The sequence below is a fragment of the Anguilla anguilla genome, chromosome 4, assembly GCF_013347855.1.
Source record: "Anguilla anguilla isolate fAngAng1 chromosome 4, fAngAng1.pri, whole genome shotgun sequence".
NCBI classification, from domain to species: domain Eukaryota; kingdom Metazoa; phylum Chordata; class Actinopteri; order Anguilliformes; family Anguillidae; genus Anguilla; species Anguilla anguilla.
The window spans coordinates 11,866,841-11,882,729 of NC_049204.1; the positions used below are offsets into that span (position 1 = coordinate 11,866,841).

The window sequence follows — 15,889 nt, forward strand, 5'->3', positions numbered from 1 at the left end:
TGAAGAAAAAAAACTAATTTAATACTAGATTCAACTGAACTCGATCACTGAACCTAACCTGGACCGTGAGGGGCTCCACCGCAAAATTCTGCCTAGAGCCCCATAACTACCAATACCGCCCCTGGGCCAACTTGTGAAATGTTAATATTGCGTGTCACTCACCCAAAACACGTTCCTACATTCCTACATGTATGCTGGTTGTGATTCAGAATTTAACGCACTGCATGGACTCCAGTGCATTATAACAAGGGGGAATTTCAGCAGTCAGATTTCACCAGTCATTGTAAATATGTTATGCCTTTTAAAAGAGTTAGGCTGTGCCTCAAATCTTGGTGTGTGCGCTAGGGTTCAGAGTGCAGAGTGAGTCACTATTAGGTCCTATGAATAAGGTGATTAGCCAACACTATTGGTGTAATTAGGCTAAGTAACCTTGATCGTGCTATATAGCTATTAATGACTCGCTACTTTGTTTCCAGTTTGTTCGGATTTTTTTTTAAATGTAATTTTATTGAATTTCTATCAAAATGGCCTTTGTGTTAAATTTACTCCATTTATCAAAGGTAATGCACATTGTATACCTATATAAAACATTCTATATTATATCGATCAATTTTTGGAATTTTCATTAAATTCCTGTTGAACCTGTAGAAAGAGTGAAATATTCTTAATTATTTATATTCTAATACATGTAGTGCACTCTGGAATGGGCGGCACGGCGCAGCAAGAAGGTCCTTGGTTTGAATCCCGGGCCGGGGCCTTTACATGCGGTATTATTCTATTTTTCCCGTGTCCACGTGGGTTTTCTCCGGGTACTCTAGGTTCCTCCCACAGTCCAAAAAGATGCAGTTTAGGTTAACTGGCAAATCTATATTGTCCCTAGGTATGAGTGTGTGAGTGAATGGTGTGTGTCCTGCGATGTACTGGCAATCTGTCCATAGCATATTCCTGCCCCTTGCTCAGTAGATGGTCGAATAGGCTGTCACTCTGCCCTGGAATAGGTGGGTTAGATGATGGATGGACACTCTGGACTTGCACAAAAATTAGTTGACATATACAGATGTCTTATCAATTTGCTATTGAACACTGCTAGTTCCTCATAGGTTTTAAAATAGAATATGTACCAATGAGAAATCCAAAATCACCCTCTTAACTGAAGCCACATGACAATTACCTCCCATTTAACCTTTATTTGCTGTAGCTGGATCTCTGTAGATAAATAAAATATACTCTTGAATTCATGCTTTAGTGTCCTGCAGCTGATCATGTTCTGTTCATAATGTTCTTTTGCTTACTTCTTGTGTATTGTTTTCATTATTGTTACTTAATGGTCTTTTTCAGCGATTGTTGGCAGTTCCTCAACCTCAACTCTAATAATACAATTCTGCAGGAAATCACACTAGAAATTCATATACTGCTTATTGTTCCTTATAAGAGAAATCCTTTTACAGTACCTATGTTTTGTGAATGTTGTGTTATCAGATTCTGTACTGTTCCTGTTGTAGAGCCTGGATAAGCTTTGTTCACTGGTAAATGCACCTAGCTGTCAGATGTCATTTTAGCTTATCCTTTACAGGAGCAGAATGACGTGCCTTGTTCTGCTGGAAGGTTGTCGGGTCAGGATGAGCCAACAGGAAGGGCAGCAAGCAAGACTGTTAAAATAGCAACATGCAGTCAGGTTGCCGTCAGTCATTACAAGCAAAGCTCTCTCACACAACTGACACTCCAAAACATCACATCAGAAACCTCCTGTTAACCCTTGTGTTCTCTTTACTTAATAGCACCTTTGAAATTGTTAAACTGTTAGCCTGGGTTTTAATATACTCAATATATATTTATTACAAAAGTGTCTTTCCTCATTCACTAAAAGTTTAAAAGGGGTCAGTTTGACTCAAATTGATCACAAAGGTTAATTGGTCTGTGTTGTACATGAACATCCAACACAACTATCAGTGTGATCTACACATAGTCGTGATTAATCACTTAAGAGGGATTAACTACATTGCTGGTGCGCCTACCATGGTGTTGCTGACAAAATCTCATCCTGTCACGTCCACTGTGTGGTTGTCTACTCAGAGACACTTGAAATGGCCAATTTCCTGCAGCCTGAAATTTCTGTGAAATCATGAGGGTAATGCATGCTGCTGTCATTATCTTGAAGAACCATTGTAACCCTGGCAGTGCTGGATCATGACCTATTAATGACAGAACGTACAGTATTTAGCCCTCCCTACCTTGAGAACCCTGAATGGCAATCAACAAGCTTCATACAGTTTCCAACACAGTGCTGGCACAAACACATTTTTTCTTGAGCATATTAGGCCATTTCTGAGTTTTCTTTCTGCCTTTCTCCAGGATTGAATCTCAGTCAGCTGAATTTCCCTCAGGTATACCCAATCACCTTTCAGAGCCCCCTTTTCACACACAATAGTAAAATGAATCCTTGCTCACATATTTTGGATTTGAATAGAAAAAAGATATGCAGAAGAATTGTATACATAAATTGATATGCCTTTTCATCATTGAAAGGACTCCACTCTGCTGTCTGTTCCATTAAGTTTTCAGTCAAAATAAGTCTTCTCAAAATTGATTACTGCAATTGATTGAGCGCTTACAAGCATGAGTGCAGGGGAATCCTTCAGATAAATCAGATCGGATAACTGTTGTCAAGACCTACATGTTTTCTCAGGCTCTCAGTCACAGGGCTACCTACCTTCATAGATTTCAGATAATTATAAAAGGGTATGCTGTTGCTTTTGCCATATAATGATGACAACAAACACCAGGATTGATTTTTCTTACACGCCCATTGCCAAATAACTTCAGAGAACACGTGTTTCTATTCTCATTTATAATTAAAATAATGCTCCCAAATAGTGCAGCTTCTCAGCTCAAATTCCCAGTTTTCGGGAGGTTTCTTTTATGTGTTTCTCAGTCTGCCATTATTAAGAGATCACACTTGTTAATAGACTGCGAACATGTACAACCAAGGATGACGATAATTCAATAGGGCTTTGTGCAGCAGCATAGAAAGGTGGGTTCTGAGGTATAGTTACAGTGTATTCATATGAATCTCAGGTACAGAGTACGCTCCATGCAAGCAGGGAGACACGTAGAAACAGTCTTTATTGTGGTTCACAACCAAATAGAAAATATCACACAACAATTACAACATTCTGTGACTGTAAAGGCGATAAGCCACATTGGCTCATGTTTAAATACATTTGAACTGTATTGTAATATACCAACAGATTTATTATAATGCCATCACCTGAAAACACAGAATTGAATGCATTTAAAACAGAATCAGAATCTGAAAAAAACACTATAAACAGCATAAACATCACATGTTTTTAACTGATCTAGCTCATTTTGACACTGAAAGGACTGAAATGATAAACAACTCAGTGGTTTACCAATATGGTACCTCTTTAGAATGCTGATTTATCTTTAGAAAATATTCTATGACCAACTTTATGGTCCAATAAGGTTTTTTGGTCCAGACATGGATTGCATTTAATTAGGCACAGACTTGTTTGCATTCTGAACAATAATGTAACTGAAATCAGTATTTCACAGCTATTAATTTCAGGGCAGGACACCCACAAAGTTATGTTAGCTAATGTTATATTTCAAATATTGTTCGTTGGGTGAAATCGATGCTTCATTGGCAGAAGAAATTTTGTTGCTCAAGATGAAGGTATCTGCATCACCCTGGTTTGTCCATTCAGCTTACTACCAGTAATCATTGGCTCAGAATTTGGTCCCTATATGAAGTTACAGTACAAGTAATCTGAAAAAAATAAAACACTACACATTTCATAGTGGTATCACACGCATGCATAGATGCTAATAAATGAGTAAAACATGCTTTGACAAAGCAGCTACGGTATTAATTACTACGCCATTGAAGAGTGTAAGCACAGGTAAAAATGGTCCTCTGGCTTATGCAGTCACTGCACCAGACTAAGGAAACAAAATAGCCTCAAAGCCATTTACCCAGAGTTCTTTGGTTTTAACATTTGGGATTAAAGCTGTTGATCAATAGTCTCTAGAACAATCGGTGCATGCTGTAGTGTGGCAGGAACTCCCAGCGGTCTCAGTTACAGATCTTCTCTGTCATTTCCTTCTGTGAGGAAAAAGGGAGACTCGGTTAGTTACTGACATTGTCCTGAGTAAAAACCCAGAAAACCCACTTGCTGCAATTTTCTAGCACAGACAGAGTTCAACTGAATGTGCAAGAAATGCAAGCGCAGAAAACTAGCTGCAATTGCAGAAAGCACATAAAAACAACATGTATTAATTAATGCACCACAACTGTAGGCCCGTATGAGATCAACCACTGATGGGCTGAAATGTCCTCTTTACCAAGCCCCACATATCAAAAACCTCAGACTCATGCCATATGTGAGTCGCCCATGTGGTTGCGGGTTCAATCCCCAGCCATGGCACTGAAGGTGGGTGCTTTATTTTTCTTTTAAAAATGGTGTTACATGAGAGCGACTAGCGAGGCAGTGCCATGTTTTGGGTTGAGATTGCAGTTCTCCCTTGTGGGCACTAGATGGGGTTTCAAATAACGTATTGCTCTGTTTAGCTCCTAACGTAGCAAACTCTTCTCTCAATTGTGATGAGACTTAAACTGGAGGTTTGTTACCCACTGCAATACCACTGAAAACTGACTCAGCTCTCAAAAACACCTGGCTAGACTGTACTTGTTAATATGAAGCCGTAAGAAAAATGGTTTAAGCCAAACTATACATAAAAGCTAGTGTGTGATTGGGATGTATGTGCTTCACAATAACCTCTCGCTGTCTTCAGAAACAGGACGAGTTTTACATAAGTCATTATACAATTTATAATTACCTGATATTACAGACTATGATCCCTATCCACTCTGTCACTAGCAGCCTGAACTTTTAATAATCATTCAGTCTCTGAGCATATGATTGCACTGTTGCCCTGCTAAAATCCTTCTGGAAAACACATTACTCCCACACAGTAATTCAGTCCAAACATCACCCCTTATTTAACTCAGGACAAAAAAGGGAGTTTAAAACAATCCACTGGAGCTGAACAACATAATTTGATGTGCTGTGACTGAAAGGTAGAGAAAGGCAGTTAAAGGGAAAATTGGGAAATTATACTGATTAATAATTAAGTTACTCCCCGCCCTCCCTCAGTGAAGGAACTAGCTTTTTGGAGGGTTGAGGGGGTGATCCTTGGGGCAGCAGTCAGATTGCATACTGGCCCCAATATGTTTTTTGTTCTACCAAAAAAATTCATTGAACTATCAGTGTGCATGGGTGTGTCTCCATTGCCCCTAAAATTCCTAAGCAACAGCCTATATGCTCCCAGTTACCCCCACTTCTAGTTTCATCCAGGCAAGTTACAGTAGAGAAGCCTCAGTTTTTTTTTTTTGTTTTTTTTTTGCCATTTTCTCCAATTTTCTCCCCAATTTTGTCGTTATACCAACACTAATAAGGCTAGTCTAAATACACATCGAAATCACATGATCAGGGATAAACATGGACAATTGAATGAATTAACTGCGCTACTGTCTTTAAATTCTCCAGCTTCATTTCATCCATGCCTGTCTTACTTTTACTTTTTAAACCTATGGCAGTGTTTTCTTGAAGTAACAAGGACATGTTCAATACTGCAAACATGGAGGTTGTCTAGTGCTTGCTTTGACAAAAACATATAAAGCCACACTGATTGTTTCTGGTCAGAATGAATAAATATTTTTGAACTAAGTTGTGTCAGTTTCTTGGAGTTGACATCGTAATTTCTGTGGCTGATATTGCAGAATTCACATCTTTGAATTTTATATTTGGAATGATGTTCAGATTAAACACAATATTTCAGTGATGATCTCAGGTCAGAATAAACTGTTACCCTGCTGTGTTTAATCAAAGCTTGCACTTTATTCATTTTTGTGAGCATAAGGAAATCATTTCAGTGCAATATGACTAACATGAAGGATGAACAAGAACATGCCTTGAAGCCAACAGACTGAATGAAGATCATTGAAATGGCTTTCTGTAGAAAAATGCCTCCTGTTGAACATTAATGCTGTTTACAAAACACACCTACAACATAGCAGCAAGATTCATCCAACGGCTATCTAACGGCTTGAAATCCACATTGAGTGCTTGACAAGTAATTAGGGGTGTGAAAAATACAGAATTTTCTGATTAGCTCAAACTCAGTCAAATACTACTAAGTTCAAGTCTCTGCCCTCGAACGGCGCAGTGTTCAGTAGCGGTTAAGTTTAAAATGGTAACATTTCAAAATGTAAAAATAACTTTTAACAAATCCAGCGAGGAAAGATTCTGCAGCAGAAGAGGCTGCTTTTGATGCACAATGAAGAAGCATGTAGGCTAAAACACATGGTACAAAATCTCCCGTTAGCAAAGAAGTGAAATAGTTCACAACACAAAAAACTTGTGCATAGAAGCATTATATGCAACATCAAATGTGTTCTTTTAGTGGAGTGGCCACATCAGTAGCTTTGGCTATAATCCACTGACTTGGTCACAGAAAATCTACAAAACTCTCAAAGAAGAAATCATAAATCAAGCCATAATGTTTAACAGAGAAGGCAAAAAATAGCAGTGGACCTTAGACAGCCCACAGGCAATAAAGATTTGTGCCAAAATTTGAAGGATGATTTAATGCATATTTATTCATAATCTATTTCTGAAAACGCTGCATTTTGACAACTGCAACAACAGTATGAACCAAGTACAGAATCCTTTTTTCTCAATACAATACCTGACATATATAAGACAGAAACCAACTAAAGCCTCCACAGGGGAATCTAGTCTTACAGTTATGAAAGTTAAATTTGATATGTGGTGTCCATTTTCTTTTCCAGCACAAACAGTGTGTCGTAGCAGTTACACTGAATGCCATTCATTGTCTGAGTGGGCTTCCGGTGGATTGAGTGTGCTTTGGGCAGTGTTACCCTATTTGATCACTGGTCCTGGAACTGTAAATAATTCAGTTTAGAATAATCACAAGTTAAAATCTCAATTAATCTGTAACCTGGCTTAAAGTTGGCAAGAGGTAAGTACTACGCTCAAAAGTGCAATAGTTATAGTGGCCACATCATTATAAAAGGATTCAGCAATCGAGCTGCAAGCGTATCTGTGGCTCATGTCGTAAACCAACCTTTCCCAACCGACAGATTCTAACCAGCTCTACCCCCACCCCACCCCACCCCACCCCTGCCCACAAACTCCAGCACGCACGCAACCCTCTCTCCCTCACCAGGGGCTCCAGCTCCGAGTGCTCGATGAGGCTGAACTCCACGATGAAGTAGTAGTAGTGTTTGTAGCAGGTGTTGATGTGGGCCTCGGCACCCATGCTGCAGATGCTGTCGAAGTGGTGGATGTAGACGTGGACAAAGACACGGAACAGGCGGCTCAAGATCTTCTTGCAGACTTGCTGGAAGTTCTTGGGGAAGGGAACTCCTGAGAGAGCAAGGAAAGCGCTGTCATATTTGGGATGTTCTTCCATTTCAAATCATGGGGTTGCGGAAGGACCTCTGTGGTACAGCACAGAACATGGGTGGAACACCCATTCCTCCTCAATTCAAATATTTCTAGAGAATTTAATATTGTGATTTTACAGATATGTGAATGTTTCATATTTTCTTACACTTGGTAAAATGGTCACATTTAGAGCATAAACATTAAAGACGTGTTTTCAGACCATTTCCAGCATGGTCTGAACTTGTACCCAGCTGGCAGTTCATCCTAGATAATTCTTCTATGGTAGAGAATTTCATTTGTTCTCTCAGTCTATAAAAGTCAGTTTTCAGTTTTCCTGGATGAAGACTTGGTCAATTTGTTTTAATCCAATAGTGCCCTATCTCTTTGAGATTCCAGGAGAGGAGGCAGGTGACATTAAAATATCACAGAGAAGCACCAAAACAATTTGTTTCAAATGTCACCGTCCCTGTTTAATTAACCTGTGGTTGGCCCCTACTGAGGTATTCTGGGTGCTGCCAAAGGACAGACACCTTAGCTATAAACCTTCGAAAAATATGCCTACAATTATAACTAATTTTGAATTTTGTTATCAGGGTAACTAAGCAACATGAACACAATTTATCTTGTCAAGTAAACTGAGATTAACTATTTATTTTACAATATGTACCATTTTAAATTGCAAGTAATCTGTAATCCACTTATGCTGCAGTAATCTTTCAATGAACTGACAGAGAGTAGGGACTTTTTTCTGCGGTACAATAGCTGTGTCTCACTGATGATATCCGCTGGAGGCCTGTGAGAGAAAAGTTCTCCTGCAGGCAAAAAGATTCATACTGATGTCTTTCTGACCACACATACATTCATGAAGTGATTTATTGCCACCTACAGGATTTTACAGGAATATGCCACACACACACACACAAACAAACACTACCTGGAGGTATGGCCAACCCTGTTTTAAGTTTGTAATTTGAAATTAGAATAGAATTATACAGTGAAATTATAAAGTACATTGAGCAAAATATCCATAAAATTGTCTATACTATTGTACAGTTTGCAATATATGACACATCTTAACACATATTTAAGAACATATGTTAAAATATGAAATATCTGACATTTCATATTTCAGCACAGATTCAGCATTTTGACTCCATCACAAAGAAGGGGAAAACCAACCCACCTACTCGCGTGGGGAAGATGTCCTCGTTGTTGATGAGCGTCTCTATCCAGTCCATCAGCAGGTTCATGTACTTGAGGGCCGGCAGCTTGGTGGGCTTCTTGTAGAGGCACCCGTCCTGCCAGCGATACTCGTAGCGGAGGCCGCCCGACATGATTGGGCAGGTGCGCTCGGTGCAGAACTCGCTGACCGTGCCGTAGATCAGGTTGATGCGGTTGAAGAAGTCCACCACGTGCACGGCGATCCAGTCGTTGATGTTCTCCCCCTCGGGCAGCTGCACCACCTTGCGCAGATCCAGGCCTGACTTCAGGGAGGCCTGGGCCTTCTTATATAGCTCAAAGCGCTGGGTCCCGGGTTCGAACCTCTTCCGAGGCCGAAAGGTTTTGTCTTTGCTGAAGACTTGTCCAAGACAAAGTGCCATGCTCTTCTATTTTGAAAATAGGGAAGGGGTCCAGGGAGGGACTTTTATAGCTTTTGGGGAGTTTTATAAGAACAAAGGTTGTTTTTTTTTACTTTCAGAAGACAATGTTGTTTCAAGGTGGAACTGTAGGTGGCTCAGCCTCTGTGGGTTTCAGCCTCTTTAGCCTTCTGTGCCACAGAGTTGAGTTAGTCTAAGACACAGGCTGGGTAAGTAGGGACATCAATCTGTTGGAATAGAGTAAAGCCCAGAGCAAATTCAGAGGCCTGCATGTCCAGTAAGAAACTATAAAGTTCTGTTCTTTTAAACATCAGCACATCATGAATGGAAGAAATCAGGCAGAAAGAAAATATAATAAATTAAGATTAAGGTCAAAGTTTTAGAAAAAAGTAAAATGCATTTCAATAAACTTGAAAAGAATTTGAATAGCAGCTCAGAAAAAAATAATAAGCCACAAAATATGCACTACTTGGCTTCCTGTGCTCGTTGTACCATGTTTTAGTACTTCCAGTTTTTCTGCTGAACCGAAATAAAAACTGAGCATGTTGTGAGAGAGATTATTTGAAGTAACCAAGACTGAAGACCAGTCCACAGACTAGAGTAGAACGAGCACAAATATGGGCCTTTTTCTGTATTCCCACACATAGCTTGAATCCCCACTAAAGAAACCAGTTTCCTCCAGATGCATTAGTAAAATAGCTGGTCGAGGCTCCAGGAAACAGAGCGGAGCCTTTTCACGTCACCACCATTCAGAACAAAAGCGTAGACATAGGGGGCTAGTAACATGGGTAGCAACCCTTTGGAGCTCTGCCATATGCAATAAATATCCAAACAATCACTATGCACTTTCCTGAACAAAAATAACTTCACCGTGTAAATGAAGGAAGCTACTTCTACTTCACTACTGCCATTTCTTCAGGGAACAGTTTTATTGATTTGTCCCCCAAAAAAGTTTTGAAATAAGTCCACCTTGCCAAGCAATCAGCCAGGTCTAGTAAAAAAAAAGAAACTAAAAAAAAACATACTGGCATCTGGCACAGTCACACGAGTTCATGCACTCCTGGCACTCACCCCTATCAGATTTCCAGCTGTTCCCAAAACACAGGCCAACTATCATTTCATAAAACCACATTCCACGCGCTCTGAATCCTGAGGCTCTTCCCCCGATTCTACATTTCTCCCCCTCGCATAAACGCGAGAGATGTTATTCTATTTGTTTACACAATGGGGCTCGTACGTCAGACGGGATTGAAGCCGATTACACTCTTCCTTTCCCTGCTGCATGAGACTGGATTCAGGGTGAGGATTCAGCAGGCTTTTGTCACAGCTGCACACATCTGCAGCAGAGAGATAAGTAAAGCCAGAGTCCGCACCTCCTCCTTTGGCTGGGGGGAGCGGGGCCGTACCACTGCAAGCACTTTCTCAGATGCTACGTTTCCAAGTCCACTCGGCGACAAAAGCGGGGATTTCTCCGCAACTTCAAATCCAGATTTGCGCTCATGATTTAGTTATGCGGGCTATTTAAAGACACGCCACTCCACAAGCTCACGTGTTTCTCTGGTTGCTTTTCACGAGCTGGGTAAAAGCTGACACGTCATGAGGCTGCCTGTTTTGGGACATTTTCTCTTGCTGAATGCAGACCGAATTTGGCGCTGAAATGATGGCAGAATTTCAACCGTTGGCTTGTGCTGTGGCAGATCAGGTGGAGGAATAATCCAGTGCCATCAGTGTCATGTGAAGAGACTCTATTTGGGACTGAAGTTAACCTTCACAAAAAAAGGCTTTCATACAAAAGGACAAGCAACAGGAAGGCTTACCCTAAAACACCGTCAAGAGAGTAAGGGTCAGATATAATTGCTCAACAGATTTGCTCAATTGATGGAAAATTTTAATGTTAAATCATATAATTGAACATTTTTATTTTGATGTTTTTTTCTTTTCTCCAAAGCCAAAATTTCATCAAGTCTGGCAGACTGACATGTGCGTGGACCCAGGTGTGAATTGCCAGCTGGTGCCTCTATTCCCTCGGATTACTCTACACCAGCTGAGCTATGCTGTCTCTGTGTCAGACAGACAGCGGTTGTCTGATCGACCACAGCATTTGCTCTAGCACAGTGAGGCAGAGGAAATCCTGCTGGCTGAAACCCACCTACCCTGGTCAAAGCTAGTGTCGATTGTACATTTCTCGGTGGGACACTTGGCCACAGTTGCCAGTGTTACAAGTACAGAATACAAGGATTTGATTCTGAACTGTCAGGTGTGACGCTATATAAAGGACTTTAGTTGGATGTGGCGCCAGAGGTCACATAAAAAATATGCCTTATGCTCATTAAATTATCGTGATAGATGCTCTCATAATAACAAGCTGCAGAGCTCATACCAGGAAAGCATTTTTTACATAAAGTAAAGTCATAATACAATTTCAAACATGATTCATACATTACAATCCATATTTTACAAATTCAGGTATGACATTTACCAGCTTACAAACAGAAATTTATGTTGACCAAGATGGGTTTCAGCGGGTAAATAATCATACATCAAGCATATTTCAACAGAGACAGTGTGAATGACAGGCCCTCATAGAATAGCACCAGTCCCAGAGTGCACAGAAATGTACATATACTGCCCAAAATTATGGATTAACAAAGATGAATTAATTGTAATGAATTCCTAGAACCTAGAAAGTGCAACTGATAAAAAGACAAAAGCCTTTACCATAAGTGCATCATTTACTAAATGTCACAGAGCCCCAGGTAACACTGAACCTCTCCTCTTTTCAGTTTTCCTCCCAGGGCTGAAAATAGAATCCGTTCAAAACCGAAATCAGATCAGTGGTGATGGGGACAAGTAATTCAGTAAATTAAGGGCATGCTATACATCACTAAGATCACTAGAACAGCGGAGGGAAACTGGGTTTTATAGGTCAATGGTAGGGGAGCACTGAAAGCCAGTCGGAGCACAGGCCAAAGTGTTTAGCGCTTGGATCTCGTGCCAGAGCGCATTTGGGAACTGCAAAAGCCATGGACTCGAGCACACAGTTCCCAGCCTTGGGGAAATCAGTGCAACAGAAATTGGTGTGCCTTTGAAATTAAATCAAAATTATGGAAGTTTGATGTTCACAGGTCAACCCAGAGAGGGTTCCCATTCTAAAGTCTCAGTTTGGCCATGAAAATTAAAAGTCATTTATCAACCTGCCCCCAGCCTTCTATGTAATTGACAAGGGCACGCACGCAGACTCACACACACACATACACACACACACACACACACTTTCCTGTGAACGCACGAGGTAGTCAAGGGGGAACATTATGACTCTGCAGGGCCACGTGTACAGGTTTTCTTTGTTATTTGTGATACTTATAAAAATAGAAATAATTCATTTCTATTTTTGTAAGTATTTAAACACCATTCTTGAAGGCAGGAAAATAACAAATTAATTATCGTAAACTGAAATTGAAATTTTAATAAAATACTGAATAAGGATTGAAATTGATCTGTCAATGTTTACACTCACATCTCCAAAATCCATCTGCAGAGGTGATGATAGAGATGAAGGTGTGTCATGGAGATGTAAATGAGATCTCTGTTACATACAGCAATTAGCTCTGAATACCTAGGGCCCATAATTGTGACATCAATTTCAACTGAATGCATACTAGATCCTCCATGAACAGATGTTGACATTTTCCATCCTGACAACTAACAGTATTTGTGCATCGCCAAAAATAACTACTTGAAAGAATGACTTGATTATCATCGAGGCAAACCTCAATGGTTTATATTAGCATAATCGGCCGAAAGGTCGCGAGAGAGCCAGCAAACTGCAAGGGGGACTGTGATGAGTGTGATCTATGGCCAGTGATGTGGCTCATCGGTAAATTTTAGTTGGAACCTCAACTGGAGCCCTCTACCAGCCTTGGCAAAGGGGTCATCACCACAAAGGCTCCACTAAAATTCCAGCTACGTACATAAATACACAATGGGAAGAAGCGAATGGCATAAGTCACCATTGATAAGCATGAGTTATAAGCAAATGTGATTCGATGGTATGATGTAATTCGCCGGCGCTGTTCGACACTATCGTTCATAATGGTCTGAGCAGGTTGTTAAATGCCACGCAGTGAAAACCAGTGCGACGGCGTCCACATCCGCACTTGGGTCCTGTGTCTTTTTGCGCGGGGCCATTCACGGCACTTCCTGTCTTTATCATTCCGCAAGCTTGCGCGCCCTGGAACGGTCGGGCCTGCCCTCCTGCTCTGGCAGACGTATGCGTGACACCTGTAAAGCTCCGAGACACCCTGGCGAAAAGACACCTGGCCTGGAAATCTCATGCAGAATGCCCATTCAGATTAACAATTGGACAATTGCACATCCACTCCTGGACTAGCTTTTCTAGATCTTCGATAGAGGGGAGCGGGGTTCACATGGTGAACTCAGCCAAAACAAGCCACATCAGACGGGCCTTGCATCAAGAAGGCCTGCTGGAAGGCTGTAATCCATCTTTTCGGCAGACACCTTGATTGTTCTTCATCTGCGCGGTCTCTTTAAACAAGTTGCCCCTATGCCTCCCTCAGCAGACTGCTGTGATTTGTTGCTGTATCAGGTGTCTGAGAAACGTTCCGTTGGTCGACCCGACGTGGCCTTCACCCAGGGGTTCACCTTTCCATCACTTGTGAGCCAGGAGGCGGTCTGTGTGGAGCGGCCACTGGACGAATGACCACATCATTAAAAGAGGGACACGAGGTGGTGAGGTTAAACCAATCTGAACCCGGGTCATTCAAAGCCAGCCAACGCCACTTCATTCAGAACGATATCCACAGGGTAGGTCTCCCAGCGTCTGACTGAGCACCAGATCAGGGTTGCCTCAGCAAGTAACAGCCATAGTGAAAACAAAAGTAAATGGAGGGACGTTTAACTGCCACCACTCTTCTCGTAATTTATGTGTCATACTTCAGCGGCCTCAGACTACAGCATGTCTGGTCACGTTCAGGGGGAAGGGACCGACAGTCGTGATATTTATGGAAACCCCAGGAATTTCCTGACGGTAGAAATCTGAGCTACTCATTTAAAACTCCATACCCAAGTTCTACAACAAAACCCTAAACACTTAAAACACAGAAGAGAAGAGGCAGCAACAGGCACAACTGAAACAGAGGCAGAGCAGAGAAACTAAGCTAACAGAAAGTTTTAAAACGGTACCTGGTGAAAGTCCTGCTGTGGATGGCTTGGAATTTCAGGGTAGAATCGTGGGAAGGCCCGCTTCTCAACTTTCACTCCCGACTGACAGGAATCCAGCACGTTCAGCTCAGTCCCCTCCAGCTCTTGTGGACACTCCCTCCTTCCCAGATGCCAGCAGTCCCAGAGTCTCTAACTTTACTCCCCAGAACAAAAAAGCACAATAGAAAAAAAAGTTGTTTGGCTTTTTTTCCCCCTGTGAGTGATGTCACATCCTGTTTTTTTTATGGCACGCCCCTGCTATCTGTGTGTGTATATGCATGTGTGTGCATGTGTTCGAGAGAACTGGAAGTGGAAACAGGAGGTTCCTCTTATGTGGGGGTGAGAGGCTGAACTACAGTGTCTCTCCGCCCCCCTCCCGACCACACCCCCACTGATCGCCTCATACCCTCAGTGGAGCTGCCCCACATCCTGTCTCTGGCCAGGTCTTGCCCTGGCTGTCTCTCAGGTCCCTGTCAGGCAGAGAGAGAACAGGCATGGTACATTGAGGCTCTGTCAACATCTCTCATTTGCTCTCTCTTCTACAAGCAAGACACCTTTCGCAAATATTGCTGCCATCAACAGTGCAGTGAATTATTCATGTAAACAATCAGAGAATCAACAGAGAAATGTTGAATGAAAAGAATGAATCAGGCAGAATATTTGTTTATTTGTTTATTTAAAGGAATACAGTTTGAAATTGTTACAAAATGTCGCTACAATATTTAAATAAAAATTATTTATTTATTTTGGCCTTGATGCCCAAATGCCTCAACAGAGTCAACTGAAAGATTTTTCACACAAAAATAACCGTGTGAACAGTCAACAGCTAAATACGGTTAGGTATATATAATTCAATTGACAATACAGTGGATGAAATATCACCATCTGTCCTGAGAGATATATTTGTGAGGTGAATGCCTACTGTTTTATGGAATGCATTGTCCTCTTCTGATGCTGTGGAGACCTTCTTGACACTGAGAACCTTTGGTGTTTATTCTACTACGGTCAGCAACCAGCTGTACTGCACTGATTCCATTCTTTACTAGACAAGTGATATGCTGCATACTGGTGATAAGGGCCTGCCTTTCTGGATGATGAGATAAATTAAGGTCTGTTTAGATAGTCAACTGGGGACTTAAGTTCACAAATTCACTTTATCGAGTTCCACTGGGTTAAATGTTTTGTTGAAAGAAGTGCACTGTGATAGCTACAATTCATTTCCCTGTACTATGGAGCTGAATGCAAATTTCAAGCTAAAATGATCTATCCATACACTGTAATGTTTTATGTAATTTTACACAATCAAAATAGCACAATACAATAAGCTGAACAAATCACTGATGATATATTAATTTAAAAGATCATTAAAACATCTAATGGAAGTTATAGTATACTTTTGCTGGATTAGTTAAAGATTTAGAAATGAATTAAGAGCTAAGGCCAAAAATCATAACTCATTATGATTCCAAGGAGCTAAAAATGTTTAGAAGGTTAGAACAATATTCTGATTAGTGGTCTTCCATATATGAAGCAAATCTGACTGATTATTTATACAGTAAGTGTTTGACTCTAACAAGT

At 41.0% G+C, this 15,889-nt stretch overlaps 1 protein-coding gene across 2 annotated transcripts; it reads right to left on the reverse strand.

Annotated features, from left to right (window-relative positions):
• Positions 1–3,102: 3,102 nt before the first annotated feature.
• mob3c (MOB kinase activator 3C) lies at positions 3,103–14,596 on the reverse strand. 2 transcript variants are annotated; one of them, XM_035414915.1, is made up of 4 exons: positions 14,294–14,596; positions 8,677–9,318; positions 7,270–7,472; positions 3,103–4,126 (listed from the first exon to the last, which is right to left on the reverse strand). In XM_035414915.1, exons 2-4 carry the CDS (start codon positions 9,092–9,094, stop codon positions 4,097–4,099), a joined length of 651 nt encoding a protein of 216 aa, XP_035270806.1. In that variant the 5' UTR covers positions 9,095–9,318; positions 14,294–14,596; the 3' UTR covers positions 3,103–4,096. The 2 variants fall into 2 exon arrangements, with proteins under 2 accessions (XP_035270806.1, XP_035270807.1); XM_035414916.1 differs by lacking the exon at positions 14,294–14,596 and adding an exon at positions 10,163–10,420.
• Positions 14,597–15,889: the final 1,293 nt, after the last annotated feature.

What these genes read in the sequence shown, in the direction of transcription:
- mob3c (XM_035414915.1), bottom strand. Translation starts at nt 9,094, where the DNA reads ATGGCACTTTGTCTTGGACAAGTCTTCAGCAAAGACAAAACCTTTCGG. An exon ending in CATCTTCCCCACGCGAGTAG is followed by an intron (nt 7,473 to 8,676) that starts GTGGGTTGGTTT and finishes TTGCTCTCTCAG; the next exon opens with GAGTTCCCTTCCCCAAGAAC. An exon ending in ACTCGGAGCTGGAGCCCCTG is followed by an intron (nt 4,127 to 7,269) that starts GTGAGGGAGAGA and finishes TTTTCCTCACAG; the next exon opens with AAGGAAATGACAGAGAAGAT.